Below are 16,113 nucleotides of genomic sequence, written 5' to 3'. Positions count from 1 at the left end.
ATCTTTAAAAAAAAGCTGTACTGAGGTACAATTGACGTAAAATTAAGTACACCTATTTGATAAGTTTTGACGTATGTGTACACCTTGGAAACCATCACCGTAACTAAGAACGTGTCCATCACCCCCTAAAAGTTTTCTTATACCCCTTCAAGGTTGCTCCCTCTGACCCCTTCTCACTACCTCTTCCATTTCCCAGGCAACCACTGACCTGCTATTTGTCACTATAGATGAGTTTACAGTTTTTGGAACTTTATGTAAATAGAATCACAGAGTATGTCTTTTTCAACTGGCTTCTTTCACTCAGCATAATCATTTCGATATTCATCCATGTTGTATATGTCAACAGTTTATTTCTTTTTATTGCTGAGATGCACCACAATTTGTTTATCCATTCACCTGCTGATGGACATTTGGGTTGTTAACAGTCTTTGACTACTAAAAATAAAATTGCTACGAGCCTTTGTGTACAAGTATGGACATATACTGTCATTTCTTTTAGGTAGATATATAGCTGTGGAATGGCTGGGATAATATAATACATGTTTAACTTCTTTAGAAACCACAAAACCATTTTCCAAAATGGTTGTACCATTTTACATTTCCACTAGCAGTGCATGAGAGTTTGGTACCTCCACATCCTCAACATTCGTTACTGTCTGTGTTCTTAATTTTAGCCATCTTACTGTGTATGCAGTAGTATCTCATTGTGGTTTTGATTTACATTTCCTTGATGACTGATGATGTGCTGAGCATCCTTTCATGTGTGAATTTACCTTCCATAAGTCTTCTTTGGTGAATTGTCTGTTCAAATCTCTTGCTCCCCCACCTTTCCAAAAATTGAATTTTGTTTTCTTATTAATGAGTTTTTAGAGTTCCTTACGTATTGCAGATACAAATCCTTTATCAGATATATGATTTACAAATATTATTCTTTTAATCTGTGGCTTGCCTTTTTTAAAATTATTTTAAGGGTGTCATTTGAAGAGTAGAAGTTTTTATTTTAATAAAGTCCAATTTATCAATATTGGGGGGAGGGTGTTATATCTAAGGGATATTTGCCTAACCCAAGGTCATAAATATTTCCTCCTTAGAAGTTGCATAGTTTTAGGCTTAAAATTAGGCCTGTGATCTATTTTGAGTTAATTTTTGTATATGGTGTGAAATGTGGATTGAAATTCTTTTTTTTTTGCATATGGATATCCAGTTGTTCTAGTACCATTTGGTAAAAATGACTATCCTTTCTCCATGGGGTTGGCTCTTCATCTTTGTCAAATCTCAGCTGTCCTTGTATATGTGGGTTTATTTCTGGACTCCTTATTCTATTCCAATGATCTATTTGTCTATCTTTGTGCCTATACCACATTGTCTAGACTGGATTTTAAGTTTCTCCAAGATAGGAATCTTGTTTTGCATATCTTTTTGTCCAGCCAACCTTACCAATCTACTACTTTGAGTACAGTAATCAATATATTTATTGTATTGAAAAAACAGAAACCTTACAACAACCACTTAACAAGAAAATGTGGAGTTGAAATCACAATTTAAAGAGTATTTAATATTTTGAAATATTTATGTGTCCGCTATGACTCCCTATACATTAATCTTTTTTTCAAAACTAATTTTAATTATATATATGTATATATATACATATACATATATATATATATATATATATATATATATATATATAAAATGTGTTTTCTTTTTAAAATTAAAGCCACAGGGGTGCCTGGCTGGCTCAGTCGAAGCAGCATGCGACTCTTGGTCTCAGAGTTATGAGTTCAAGCTCCACTTTGGATATAGAGATTACTAAAAAAAATAAACTTAAAAAAAATTAAAGCCAAAATCCCTTTGATGATTCCCCCAGATCGTTCACCCATACACTCTTTGTTTGCTGTGTATCCTTCTGGACGCTTTTCTAATGTACTTTCACAAGTATTTATTTTCTACTGGTTTGAGATAATTACTCCTAATGTCACTTTAACCTTTATGTCATACTTTCCAGCACTGTATCCCTTTGTACTACATTCTGAGGGGATTTGATGTTCCATTTCACTATTGCCCTCTTTATCTGTCTTTATTCTGCTTTTCAATCCATATATCCAACCCCCACACACAATTATATTTTTATTTCTAAGATCTCTAAGGCCATTTTTTCATGGTTGCTCTTATTCTGAAACTGTCTGTTCTTGTTTTATGGATATCACATTTTCTCTGAATATTTTAATTATACTTAACTTGGAAGTTTACTCTGACTCCTTTATGAACTCTGCTTCTTCAGATGTATATTCAGGTATATGCATATTAGACTTTTGAGGAAATGTCTGGAGGGAAGATGGTACTGCTTCTACCTGTTGAACTCCACACACTGTAGTGAGAGTTAGGGAAGGGCAGAACCCTTGGAGCATGGGAGTGTGGGTGCTCCCTGTTCCTGCTGGGCATCCTGAGCCCCTGGAGCACTGCCTTCTCCCTCATACCCAAACTCCTATAGTCATTGCTCCTACCTGGAAGTGTGTGGTAGGTGGGTGGGTGGCAGTAGCGCTCAGAGTTTATCTGCTGGCTTTTCTCATTATGCTTCTCCAAATAACAACGCTGTTGGTTGTCTTCATGCCCCTCCCTGTTTGGGCTTCCACCAGTTCTACCTTCTGCAGCAGAACCCTACCATTCCTGGTCAAGGGCTGCAGGTTCCCTCTTCAATCTGACCTTCGTGTTTCTAAGATTTTTTTTTTTTTTTTTTAATTTGCGAGAGAGAGAATGAGAGACAGAGAGCATGAGAGGGAGGAGGGTCAGAGGGAGAAGCAGGCTCCCCGCCGAGCAGGGAGCCCGATGTGGGACTCGATCCCGGGACTCCAGGATCATGACCCGAGCTGAAGGCAGTCGCTCAACCAACTGAGCCACCAAGGTGCCCATGACCTTCGTGTTTCTTAGGGATTTCTCTGAAATCTGTCGACTTTAAGGTTTTTTTGTTTTGTTTTAAGCTCAGATATTTATGTTTATTTGTTCATCTATTTATTTATGGTTTATACCTTTTCTGTTATTTTTAGAGATTGATTTACTGTGGGAGGGGAGGACTGTGACATGTTACCAGTCTGAAAATTTTAAAACTCGAAGCCCTGTTTTCTTTTTTAATTTATGCCCTGCTTTTGCTAAGATGGACTTGTAATGACAGTACTGTGAGTGAGTAGCATATGATGACTGAGGAAGAAGAAGAAAGCTGGTGACTTTTTTGGGTGCTTTCCTTCCGCATTATTGCTTCTATAGTATATCATCAGCAGATCGTTGAATTGGGTTAGGTTGAACTGGAGAAGAATGTGTGGGTAGGGTAGGAGTAAATTGTTGCTTATAGTGGAGTAGCAGTTGTGCACATCTGTACCTGCTTGCTTTTTCTTTATTCAGTTATTGTTTTACCTGAAATTTGTGTGTTTACTGAAACCTACTGCAAATTCAAACATCAAAATATTATGTATAGTAATGAAATTCACTAAGATATTATCAAATATTAATATGTATTTTAGACCATTGTAGAGACTTGGAAAAATTTATTAGTTACAATAAGGGAAAAAAGAATTACTTTCCAGTCACTATTGAATTAGATCAGGACCAGGGACCGAGAAAAATATAAGAGAGGTTGCCAGAAGGCAACAAAAAAGAAATTCATGTAGGGCGCCTGGGTGGCTCAGTTGGTTAAGCGACTGCCTTCGGCTCAGGTCATGATCCTGGAGTCCCTGGATCGAGTCCCGCATCGGGCTCCCTGCTCGGCAGGGAGCCTGCTTCTCCCTCTGATCCTCCCCCCTCTCATGTGCTCTCTCTCTCTCTCTCATTCTCTCTGTCTCAAATAAATAAATAAAATCTTAAAAAAAAAAAAAAGAAATTCATGTATATTGGACTTATGTTTTCATTTCTTTGAATATATTCCTAGGAGTGGAATTGGTGGGTCATATAGTGACTCAGTGTTTAACCTTCTGAGAAACTGCCAAACTGTTGAAAGCACATCTTTTTACGTTCTCACCAATAGTGGGTGAGGATTCTAATTACTCCATAGCCTCGTCAACACTTGTTATTGTTTGTCGTCTTGATTATAGCCATCCCAGTGGATGTGAAGTGGCGTCTTATTGTGGTTTTGATTAGTATTTCTTGGATGGCTAATGATGCGGAACATTGTTTCATGTGCTTATTGGCCATTTTTGTATCTTCTTTGGAGAAATGCCTCTTTAGATCCTTTGCCCATTTTTTTTTTTTAAGATTTTATTTATTTATTTGACAGAGAGAGACACAGCGAGAGAGGGAACACAAGCAGGGGGAGTGGGAGAGGGAGAAGCAGGCCTCCCGCAGAGCAGAGAGCCCGATGCGGGGCTCGATCCCAGGACCCTGGGATCATGACCTGAGCCGAAGGCAGACGCTTAACGACTGAGCCACCCAGGCGCCCCCTTTGCCCATTTTTTAAATTAAGTTGTCTTTATTATTGAATTGTAAGAGTTCTTCATATATTTTGGATATTAGTCCCTTATCACATATGTGATTTGCAGGTGTTTTCTCCCATTCTGTGGGTTGTCTTCACTTTCTTTATAGTGTCCTTTGAAGCACAAATGTTTTAAATTTTGATGAAGTCCAAAATTGTTTGAAGCATAACTCAAATGAACAAGCATCTCTTTAGGGCATAGAGACTCTGATGATCTAGACAAAGAAGACGTTGCTTTGGAATGCTAAGACTGGATTTTTTTCCCCTCACACTCTGCTCCAGGAAAGCTCTACTTTTCACACTCCAGATTTGCTGCTTGTGATACGGAGTTGTACAGGTTTTCCTGCCCTCTGGAATGGTGTGACAGGTAGCGAAACAGCATTTTTCAGTGTTCTGCACTTACTAAAAGGCCCCTCGATGAGTGGAATGAGGTAGTTAGCAGTCTCTGTATTTGGAAGAGTGGCATTGTCTGTGAATCATAAATCACATCTGAGGTGGAAGTGAAACTCCTCTCATTAACCGCTGTGAAAGAAACTCACCCTCATTCTTGTTTTGTGGTTTCTCCAGTTCTGGACTTCAGCGATCCCTTCAGCACTGAGGTGAAGCCCAGAATCCTGCTCATGGGCCTGAGGAGAAGTGGCAAGTCATCTATTCAGAAAGTTGTCTTTCATAAAATGTCTCCCAACGAAACACTGTTCTTGGAGAGCACAAACAAGATCTGCCGGGAAGATGTTTCCAATAGCTCCTTTGTTAACTTTCAGATTTGGGACTTCCCAGGACAGATTGACTTTTTTGACCCTACATTTGACTATGAGATGATCTTCCGCGGAACAGGAGCACTGATATTTGTCATCGACTCCCAGGTAAAGTTCAGTCTTGGGGTACTTGGGACTGCAGACCCCTCCTCCCCACAGAGGCCATCCCTCCCCTGTGTTCAAACCAGTTCCTTTGTGTTGGTTTTGGTGTGGTTTTTAGAATCAGGAATAGCCCTTTTTACCAAACAAGCGTTTCTCAGTGGGGCCTCTCAGGGTTGCAAAGGGGAAAAGTCTCCCTCTGTGGAACCCTAACCAATGAGCAGCGAGCAGCGTCAGGGAGTTGTGTAGGTCTCAGCAAATCACAGAAACCTTACAGATGGAGAGGGCCACCATACAGGCCAAGGACAGCAACTACATGTCCCCTGCCCCCGATACTCTTGGCAGACATCTGTAAAACAGTACAGATTTTCTGCAACAAAAATATGTATATAAGTCTGCATTTTAAAATGCTTACTCGGGGCGCCTGGGTGGCTCAGTTGTTAAGCGTCCCAGAGTCCTGGGATCGAGCCCCACATCGGGCTCCCTGCTCTGCGGGAAGCCTGCTTCTCCCTCTCCCACTCCCCCTGCTTGTGTTCCCTGTCTCGCTGTCTCTCTCTCTGTCAAATAAATAAAATCTTAAAAAATAATAATAATAAAAATAAAAAATAAAGAGGAAAATTACATTTATAAAAATGAATAAATAAAATGTTTACTCTTTCCTAGGAAGATAAAATTCTAAGTATGAAGTTTTTCTTTTGAATTAAATTATTTTAATTATTACTAGTACACAATTGATTGACAGCATAACTATTAATATTTTATAGGTAACTACTAAATATAAAAAGTAAAATTTTGATTGATAAGTATATCTTTTAAGATGATGGATATTTTTCCACTTAATTCACGTATCCATGCTTGAATAAGACAGGATTTGGCATCAATTCTATTTTTGATTGTGTCGATGTAAGCGCTAAGAAACCTTGTTCACATAAATAAGTAGATGGATATGGGGTGAGTTTTGTTATAGCATTCGCTCAATTATTTAAACACTTTCCAAGTTATATCCTCTAAATTGCCCAGTTTTCTATCACAAAGGATTGTTTTTAGTAGTTTATCAGTAGACATCCTGATTGGGCCTTCCTTTAACTTTGCTGAAAGCAAAGACGTGGGGACCCCCTGACTGGTAAAGAGCCTTTGTACCCAGGAATCAGTTACTCACTTTATTAGTATACAAACTAGTGGTCTGAATTGTCTCTTTGGTCCTCTGGGCCTTTCTCCTGTGAAGTGGGAGCCAGCAGTTAAAGGGGGGAGGTGGGGAGGGAAGCAGCAGACTGCAGGTGCATCTCAGGCATGCCAGTCTTAGGAAAGAGTACAGGGAATAGAACTGAGACAATGATGCCCTTCAAACTCTCTATGTCCAGGCACTCTTAGAAAGTGTCCTGGAAGCCTAGCTGAGCTTGAAGGCTCTCCCAAGGGCTCTCTTTTACAGCTGTGGGGGATAAATGGCAGTAAGTCCTCCCAGAAATGCACTAAACCAGCTCTAAGTTCAAGGGCATGATATTTCCCTGAAACTGGACCTGCAATTAGACAGATGGGCCAAGCACACCTGCCCCTTCCAGAAGTGCCAATGGAGTTAAGGAGGCAGGGACATGTAAACTGTTAATAATAATGGTTCTGAGCCCGCTCTTGGAAAACCCATTCTCTGAGAAGACTGCTCATGCCTGAGAGCCTCATAAATTCATCCAGGGAACTAGGTGCCTGTTTAATATAATAATGAAATTTTCAACTAAGCCTTTTAGTTCCAAGTGATTGCACTGCGTACTTCTAGTGTAGCTGTGGGAGTGTGGCCATCTGGGAGGAGGGGCTCTTTCTTTCTCTTTTGGTGGTGGTGTGTGGGGGGGGGGCGGGGAGACTTTACATTCTGGTGCCTGATCTGTGAACAGCAGTGCCTCCCCTCTCCCGGGCCCATCTGGAAATGCACGCTTGTAGACACCTGCATCAGGTCCAAGCCCTGCTGTCAGTCGCTGCTTTCCTGGCTCTCCCACTTGTACTGACCTGTTTTCTGGCCCATCTGTGGCCTTGGCAGTAGCCCCTGCCTTCCTGCCTAGGTCTGCTGGCACCATAAATTAGGGAGCTTGAGCAGGACGTAGCAGCCGGGTTGTGGGCGCGCTGCTGCATGGGGGGCGAGCTCTTGTCTATGTCCCACTCAGCTGTCTCTTCGAAGCTCCAAGTTTTTCCCCAAGTCACTCCGCTGCTGTTTCTGTAGTTGTTGAACCAGGTGGCAGTGGTAGTGGTCGTAGCCCGACCCTTGGGTAAGTAGATTCCAGTCAGAGGACTCCTCTTTTCAAGACAGTGGCGTAGTAAGTACTCACTTCAATACCATGTTGTGCTTATGTAGCAACTGGCATTTCTAGAATTCAAATGTCCAATGCAGCTCTATCCTAGGTGTTTGTACTATGGCTATAAGGTGGCTAAAAATAGGTTCGCTTGCCTGTTTTTAAGTTGCAACTGTGATTTGGTTTTAATTTTACCTGAACATGAAAAGTGGCCCTTCAATTTGGGTTGGTAAATGTGTGTTTTCTTTTATTTTGTTTCTTGTGGGGTTTTTTTTCCCCCCTAGCTGTAGGGAATAGAAAGGTATAAGAATGTTTGAGAAATTTGTCTTTTTAAGTTCCACTTTCAAAAAGGGTAGGAAAATATTGTTGAGAGCTATCATTTACTAAAAAGAAGGAATAATGAAATAAGCTGTTTTAGAGTCTGTGTAATATATACTTTTGTATTGGAAGCAGATTGTAAAAACCATGTTTTCAGGAATTTTTATATGATGCAATTACAAGCACTGAAAAGAAAAGCAAACTTCAGGCGATCTTGGCAGGCACTTGCACGTCATTGCCTGTATTTCTAAACAGGGCTCTGTTGGTCTGACGCCTCAAATTTTTATTTTTTCCTTGTGAATTCCTCACAATCACAGGATTGCCAGATAAATATTTCACCAAGGAGAAAATGTGTCCTCCCAGAATGTTGTAAAATGAAAGAGCATGAAACGATCCAGAGTGATTTCCTGTGAGCTAACTGCATGACACTGTCAGCCCCCCAGGCAGAGCCCACAACATGTCCCACACCCCAGGGCCACCCTTGGCCCCCTGAAGCCATGTCTCGGGATCCAAAATGAAGTGTCGGCTTCATCTACATTGGTGATTTTGACCTGCCTGTAATTCCTAGGTCTAGTTTTTTTTTTTTTTAAAGATTTTATTTATTTATTTGACAGAGAGCAACACAGCTAGAGAGGGAACACAGCAGGGGGAGTGGGAAAAGGAGAAGCAGGCTTCCCGTGGAGGAGGGAGCCCGATGCGGGGCTCGATCCCAGGACCCTGGGATCATGGCCGGAGCCGAAGGCAGATGCTTAACGACTGAGCCACTCAGGCACCCCCTATATCTAGTTTGGGAATAGGAACTAAGGCGGTGTATTTTTCTTGTATTTTTATTTGTTGTAGGAAATATTAACAGACACAGTGGGGAAAATCAGCCACGTGCCCTCTGTTCGAATAAACCAAGTATTTTCTTCTCTCAAATGTTATTTTTAGTCCTCCTAGATACGTGCCACTTCATCACTTACGTGCCACTTCATCACTTAGTTGGTAATCAGATCATTTTATATGGCTGGCAGGAAGTTACAGTAACAACTTCTGATCTTTTGAGATTGTGATACTCTCTTGACATTGGCTAGTTTTACTCACAGACGTGTCCCCTTAACTCCCCTCTTCAGTTAACGACATAAACCATAACAATTTTTGAGGTATAATTTACATACAATAAAATGCATTCATTGTGAGTTTACAGTTCAGTGAGTTTGACAAATGGGTATAAGTTGTAACGACTCCACAGTCAAAATATAGAATATTTCTACCACCCAAAAAGCTTCCTTTGTTGTCCTTTTGCAGCCTGCCCCTGATTTTCAAGACAATGTAAATGAATTCTGTATGTTGTTTAGGGATACATATATATGTAGTAACATATAAAGAGATGATTGAGAATAAACACTAAACTCAGGAATAGTGGATACCTCTGGAGGGTGGGGGGGTAGAGTGATGGGGTGGGCTGGGAGGTTGGGGAGAGACCCACGGGACTTCAGTGTCTACTGTTTGATTTCTTTTTTTTTTTTTTTAAGTTTATGTATTTAATCAATCTCTATACCCAATGTGGGGCTCGAACTCACGACCTCAAGATCAAGAGTCACATGCTCAGGGCGCCTGGCTGGCTCACTTGATAGAACATGCAACTCTTGATCTCACTGTTGTGAGTTTGAGCCCCATGTTGGGTGCCCAGGTTACTTAAAAAAAAAAAGAGTTGCATGGTCCTCCAGCTGAGGCAGCCAGGCACCCCTGCTGTTTGATTTCTTAAACAAGGAGATGCATACGCAGATGTTCATCATATTATCATAAAAGTGTCATTTGTAGGAAGGAGAAAAAAACAGTATTGCGTTATTTGGGTCAGTTACTCTAGATCAGATGTCAGCAAACTCTTTCTGTAGAGGGCTAGATGGTAAGTATTTTAAGCTTTGCAGGCTGTCTGTACCATCTCCGAGGAGTTTCCACAGAGGAACACCCCTCAACTCTGCCACTGCACCACAAAAGCAGTCATAGACAATATGTAAATAGATGAGTATGGCTGTGTTCCAATAAAACTTTACTTATAAGCAACACACAGTGGATCCAATTTGGCCCTTGGGCCATGCTTTGCTGACCTCTGCTCTAGACCAGTGCTCTTATCTTTCCTCCTGGCTCCTTCCCCATCCTCCCAGCAACCCATATCACATTTCCATCTCTGTTTATCACTGTTCACCCAGGGACTCAAAAATGTGGGAAGAATAGTATCCCAGGGAAGGTTCTAGGTGGTATGGGGTCATTTTGAATTCATAAAACTGCAACGCTGATCTTAATGACTGTCATCAAGCTACATCATAACTGCCTACAGCTGTGTTTTTCGTGCCTTTCTTTTTCATCTCTTTGTTCATGAAACTTCAGTTTTCCAACTTGAATTCCGTGAAACCAGCTTTTATTTGGGCTTTTGCAAAATATTTTGGAGGATTGTACCCACATGGTTTCCAAATTAGGAGTTGTATATGAAAGAAAAAAAAGGTAACTGTGAAGTAAGGTGATGGGTAGATTCATTAACTTGATTGGGAAGATCATTTCATCATGTATGCATATATCAAAACATCATATTGTACACCTTAAATGTACACAGTGTTTATTTGTTGATCATACCTCAATAAAACTGGGGAAAAAAGAGTGTCTGTGGAAGGCAGCGTAGAAGGGTTTGGCCTCCCCTGACAGGAATGTGCCTTTGTTCCCAGGATGACTACATGGAAGCCTTGGCCAGGCTCCACCTCACCGTGACCAGGGCCTACAAAGTGAACACTGACATCAACTTCGAGGTGTTTATTCATAAAGTGGATGGTCTGTCAGATGACCACAAAATTGAAACCCAAAGAGATATTCATCAGAGGGCAAACGATGACCTTGCAGATGCTGGATTAGAAAAAATTCACCTCAGGTGAGAACAGAAACCCTTCCGGAATCACAGTAATCAACGGAAAAAAGCAGGTGTGGAGTCCAAAGTCAGCACGAGCAGTTTGGTGTTCACCTGTTTACCCTATTTGTGCTGTACACATTGGGACAGGATTTGGGCAAAGCAAGCTTTGCATGTGCTAATTCTAATTCTTGTTTTTGTTTTTTAAACAAATGGTCAAAGCTAATGTTTTCCCCACATGTGAAAAACATAAAACTCAGGAACATAATCCAGGAAGTTAATCAATGCTGAAGTTTATAATTCTTGATAAATATGATAGTATTTATAGTCACAAGTAAAAGAGAATTCTGAAGATAATTCAAATAGAAATACAGAGGAAAACCACTTCTCTGTCAGTTGTTTTTCTTTTTTCTTTTTTTTTTTTAAAGATTTTATTTATTTATTTGAGAGAGACAATGAGATAGAGAGAGCATGAGAGGGGATAGGGTCAGAGGGAGAAGCAGGCTCCCCGCCGAGCAGGGAGCCCGATGCGGGACTCGATCCCAGGACTCCAGGATCATGACCTGAGCGGAAGGCAGTCGCTTAACCAACTGAGCCACCCAGGCGCCCCCAGTTGTTTTTCTTTTTAAGATTTTATTTTTAAGTAATCTCTACTCCCAACATGGGGCTCGAACTTACAACCCCAAGATCAAGAGTCGCATGTTCCACCGACTAAGCCAGCCAGGTGCCCCTCTATTAGTTTTTTATGGGGAACTGTATGCATCATTCGATTTGCAGATTGGAAAATGAAGATCTTAGATGCTTCAATACCAGTAACATAGCCATTACTAACCTAACAGGAGTGTATAGAGATGACCTGGTGGGGATTCTTCTGCAGAATGTAAGGAAGCTCATATGGGCACATACCACTGTATTTTTAAGCTTTCCAGTCCAGCCAGTCAGCAGATGAGAATGGGCACAATTCTTGCTTTTTGGGAGCTGGGGAAGAATGGCTTGTTAAGACACGTTCATTTTTTGCTGAGGTCATTGTAAGTTCTGAAGGGGGCTAGAATGCGTGCGTAGGGACTATAGGTACACACGGCCGGGCACCAGTGTTGTGACAGCCTAAGCAATCTGTTCCCCAGTCAGAAGGAAAATGTGACGAAATACTGTTTTCTCTTTCAGCTTCTATTTGACAAGCATATATGATCATTCAATATTTGAAGCTTTTAGCAAAGTGGTTCAGAAACTGATTCCACAACTCCCCACCCTGGAGAATTTGCTAAACATCTTTATCTCAGTAAGTAAATAATTTTCTCCCGGTAGAATCATTTGCAGGATTTTAGAATAACATTGCAGGCGTGAAAATAGTCTTATTTCTGTTTGCTCTTACGGCATTGCAAGGTCACTGAAGGGATTACTCTGGAAGATTGCTCCTACATGCTGTTTTATGTTCTCTAACATTTCACTCCCCAAACCATTCCTGTACTGCCCTGGTATAATTAGAGTGTTTATTAAATTGTAGGCAGTCATTCAATGTTGATAGAGCCCTACGAGATACAGGAAGCTTAAGGGTGGTTGTGGCGCTAAGATATATAACCTGTTGAATATTTTCTATCTGTTTAACACTGTGGATGATGTGCTGGCTGAATGAATCCTATAGACCGTCAGGTCTAGGAAAGCTCTGCTGCTGACTCGAGTCAGACTTGTTGGTTGTACTCATATTTACTCTGTCGCTCCATAGTTTGGGTTTGTTTATTTTTAAAATTTTATTTATTTATTTATTTATTTAAAGATTTTATTTATTTGACAGAGAGAGAGAATACAAGCAGGGGGAGTGGCAGGCAGAGGGAGAGGGAGAAGCAGACTCACTGCTGAGCAGGGAACCTGCTGTGAGGATCCTGGGATCATGACCTGAGCTGAAGGTAGACGCTCAACTAACTGAGCCACCCAGGTGTCCCTAAATTTATTTTATTTTAAAATTTACAGTCAGTAAAATTAGTGTTTTTACTTGCCTTTTCCTAACTGCAGGTACATCTCTAAGAGCCAGGAAACACTGCCCAATTTGTTTACCTACAGTAAATAATTTATGAAAAATAAGAATTTTCCATTTCTTATGCAAATCCATTATAAAGGTTTATGTGAGGTTTAAATTGTAATAAAATAGAACAAAACTTTTAGTAAATTAATTTTTGTTCATTCATATTTTACATTGAGAATGGCGTGTAATTTTTTTTATACAGTGATGACATGTTCTAAAATCATTGTCCCTTTAAGATAGCATCTTCTTTTTGTTTCAGAATTCTGGAATTGAAAAGGCATTTCTCTTTGATGTGGTCAGTAAAATTTATATTGCAACTGATAGTACCCCAGTGGATATGCAAACCTATGAGCTCTGCTGTGATATGATCGATGTGGTTATCGACATCTCTTGTATTTATGGGTAAGTAAAATATTCTTAAAGGGTACAAATAAGCCATACTTCAGATTAGAAAATGAAACCTTTCATAACCTTTGTAACATTTGCATTTACTTATTTGATTTTAATACTTTTGTTTTAAATGACTGAGATCTGTAAATAAATATACCACTTAGCATGCAATAACAACCAAAAATAATTGAGTAAATGCCTGACATTTTACTAATAAATGTATTGCATACATTATATCATTTAATTCCCTGCTATTCCATGAGGTGGGAATTATTATCCCCATTTCAGAAATGGGGAAACTGAGGTTCAGAGTGGTTAGATTTCTGACCCCTGCTCACACTGTCAATAAAGGACAGAACTGGAATTTGAACTCAAATCTAACTGATTCCTGGTTCTTCTACTGAAAAATCTGTCATCATATCATAATGTCATACACACTTGGGAGAGACTAATAGGATCCTCGAACTCTAAATACATATCTCATATTAACAACAGTTCTATTACTTTCTTCATTATAGGAAATAACTGCTGGATTTTCTTTAACATACTTTGTCTTCTTTTATGAGCAGCAGAGAATTACAAAACTAAGCAAACAACATTACCTGTTTATTATCATGGTCTTAGAGTCTTGGGAAACAGAACCTCCTGTACACTTCCAATATTATAAAATAAACAAGGAGTGGAAAAAACTGATTGTCGTACCAGACAGAGAAACAATTCCACATAATTTTAAATTTCCTGAATGGGTGTCATATAGAGTAAATGGATATGAATTAGTTTGTCTGTCTTATTAAGATCAAGTTGTTGCTGTCGATTTATATTGGATCTTACATGTTTATCCAATCATTGATGGGTAAGGCTCTTATTCATCTTCCCTTTTACTCACCAGCTGTTACCTGCCTCACACAGCCTCCTCCGTCAACTTCGGTGAGGTTCCCGGTCTCCCCATTTCTCTCTTCCTCTGTCTGAAAATCCTTTGCCCCCTCAGTTCAGATTCTTTCTGCTATACACACAAGCACGCAGGGTCCCTTCCATTATGAAATAGGGAAAGTGATACTATTATACTGTAGTGAGGATGACATATCGTTAGGCTTTAGCTGGTAGGCCCTGGATAAATGTTGCTGCCATTATTATTATTATTAATTATTATTATTATTATTATTAAACACTGCCATCTGGCTTCAGAAATAGACCTTGTTTTCCAAGACTATTGCTCTATAGCATTCTATTGTTTTTAAACTCTAAGTGGATTGACCTTGAAATAGTCATGGAAACTGAATGTATCCTGATTACAGTCTAGATTGCTGTGGTAATCAAATACAATAGACACAATTAATCTGGCACCTATTTAATGATAAGCGTAATCATTATTGTGCCATATGGCAATTAGATGTAAGTGGTAAACTGTTCATGTAAATGATGTTAATCAGAGTTCCTCTTACCCAGCTAAAACAAACATGAGGAGGGCGGCAGCAGGAGGAGTCAGATTGTTTTTCCGTGGCGGAATGCAGTGCTCCTGAGAACCCATCAGGTGCAGTAAGAACCAGTCTGGGTCACCAGTTGGCTTGGGCCCTGGAGTTTCCTCGGTGTTTGCTGGAGCCACAAGGAGCCAGCCCAGCTAACTGGCAGTGACGGAGGAAACGGGCTTGCTGCCAGGTCCCAGCTGCTCCGTGGAGACCAGCAGGGCCCGAGGCAGGTGACCCGGCGCCCCGGTCAGTCTGCCCCGGAATCTGCTGAGCGTCTGCTCTCCAAACGCGCGAGCGCACAGGAGCGCGCGCGCGCGCACACACACACACACACACACACACGCTTTAAAATACATTGCAGCTGCCTGTGTTCTCACTGCTTTGTGAACGCAGACTTGAGGAGTAGCACATAGTTGTTGCAGTAGTAATCCGTCACCAGTGTTTACTTGTAATTTTTTTTGTCTTTCTGGTTTTTCCAATTTGTTTAATGTCTACTTTTTTCTGAATATGAATGCAATCCATGCTCACTGCAAAAAAATATGTAAAAGCATAAAGAATAAAATTAAAATGGCCCATAATATCATCACCTAGAGGCAGTCACTATTACCATTTTATTATGTTTTATTCTTTTTTTTTTTTTTAAAGATTTCATTTATTTATTTGAGAGAGAGCATGAGTGGGAGGGGAGAGGGACACAGGGAGAAGCAGACTCCCCACTGACCAAGGAGCCGGACTCGGGGCTTGATCCCAGGACGCTGGGATCGTGACCTGAGCTGAAGGCAGATGCTTAACTGACTGAGCCACCCAGTTGCCCCTGATGTGTTTTATTCTTATTTCTCTGTGTAATTTTTAGGATAATGTGATCACTTTGTATATATAATTTTATATATATCCTGCTTTATGCATTTAACATTATCACCTAAGAATTTTCTTGTGTTATTAAGTGCTGTTAGTAAATTTTCTTCATTGGGTAAAAAAATTCAAATGTTTCAGCTTTTTGTTCTCAGAACATTGCTTATTAGCGAGAGAAATTCAGTCTAGAAAAACAGCAGCTAAAAATAGTACAAAGGATGTTAAGAATTCTGATAAAGCATCTTTAACATCTGAGATCCAACACTTCTTAAAGATTTTTCTTTAATGTTTTGGTAGGTCACAGTGAGTTGAATCCTTTTTTAAAAAATTTTCTTCCCTGGGCGCCTGGGTGGCTCAGTCGTTAAGGGCCTGCCTTTGGCTCAGGTCATGATCCCAGGGTCCTGGGTTGGAGTCCCACATCCGCATAAGGTGTCCTGCTCTGCGGGAAGCCTGCTCCTCCCTCTCCCACTCCCCCTGCTCGAGTTCCCTCTCTCACTGTCTCTCTCTGTCAAATAAATAAAATCTTTAAAAACAAACAAAAAAAACCACTTCCCCAATTTACTTTTAAGTAGCCATGTATGTGCCAGTTGAAAATATTCT

At 40.3% G+C, this 16,113-nt stretch overlaps 1 protein-coding gene across 1 annotated transcript in view; it reads left to right on the top strand.

Moving 5' to 3' along the window:
- RRAGD (Ras related GTP binding D) overlaps window positions 1-16,113 on the top strand; it is a 40,158-nt gene that overhangs the window by 12,283 nt on the left and 11,762 nt on the right. The window contains exons 2-5 of the mRNA XM_034991399.1: window positions 5,027-5,322; window positions 10,610-10,809; window positions 11,950-12,064; window positions 13,065-13,207. Coding sequence (XP_034847290.1) covers window positions 5,027-5,322; window positions 10,610-10,809; window positions 11,950-12,064; window positions 13,065-13,207 — 754 coding nt within the window. The remainder of the gene's footprint in view (window positions 1-5,026; window positions 5,323-10,609; window positions 10,810-11,949; window positions 12,065-13,064; window positions 13,208-16,113) is intronic.

The sequence above is a fragment of the Mirounga leonina genome, unplaced genomic scaffold (assembly GCF_011800145.1).
Source record: "Mirounga leonina isolate KUSES-001 unplaced genomic scaffold, KU_Mleo_1.0 Mir_53, whole genome shotgun sequence".
Classification (NCBI taxonomy): Eukaryota; Metazoa; Chordata; class Mammalia; order Carnivora; family Phocidae; genus Mirounga; species Mirounga leonina.
The sequence above is the reverse complement of the archived record's forward strand: the minus strand, read 5'-3'. Positions and strand labels throughout refer to the sequence as shown.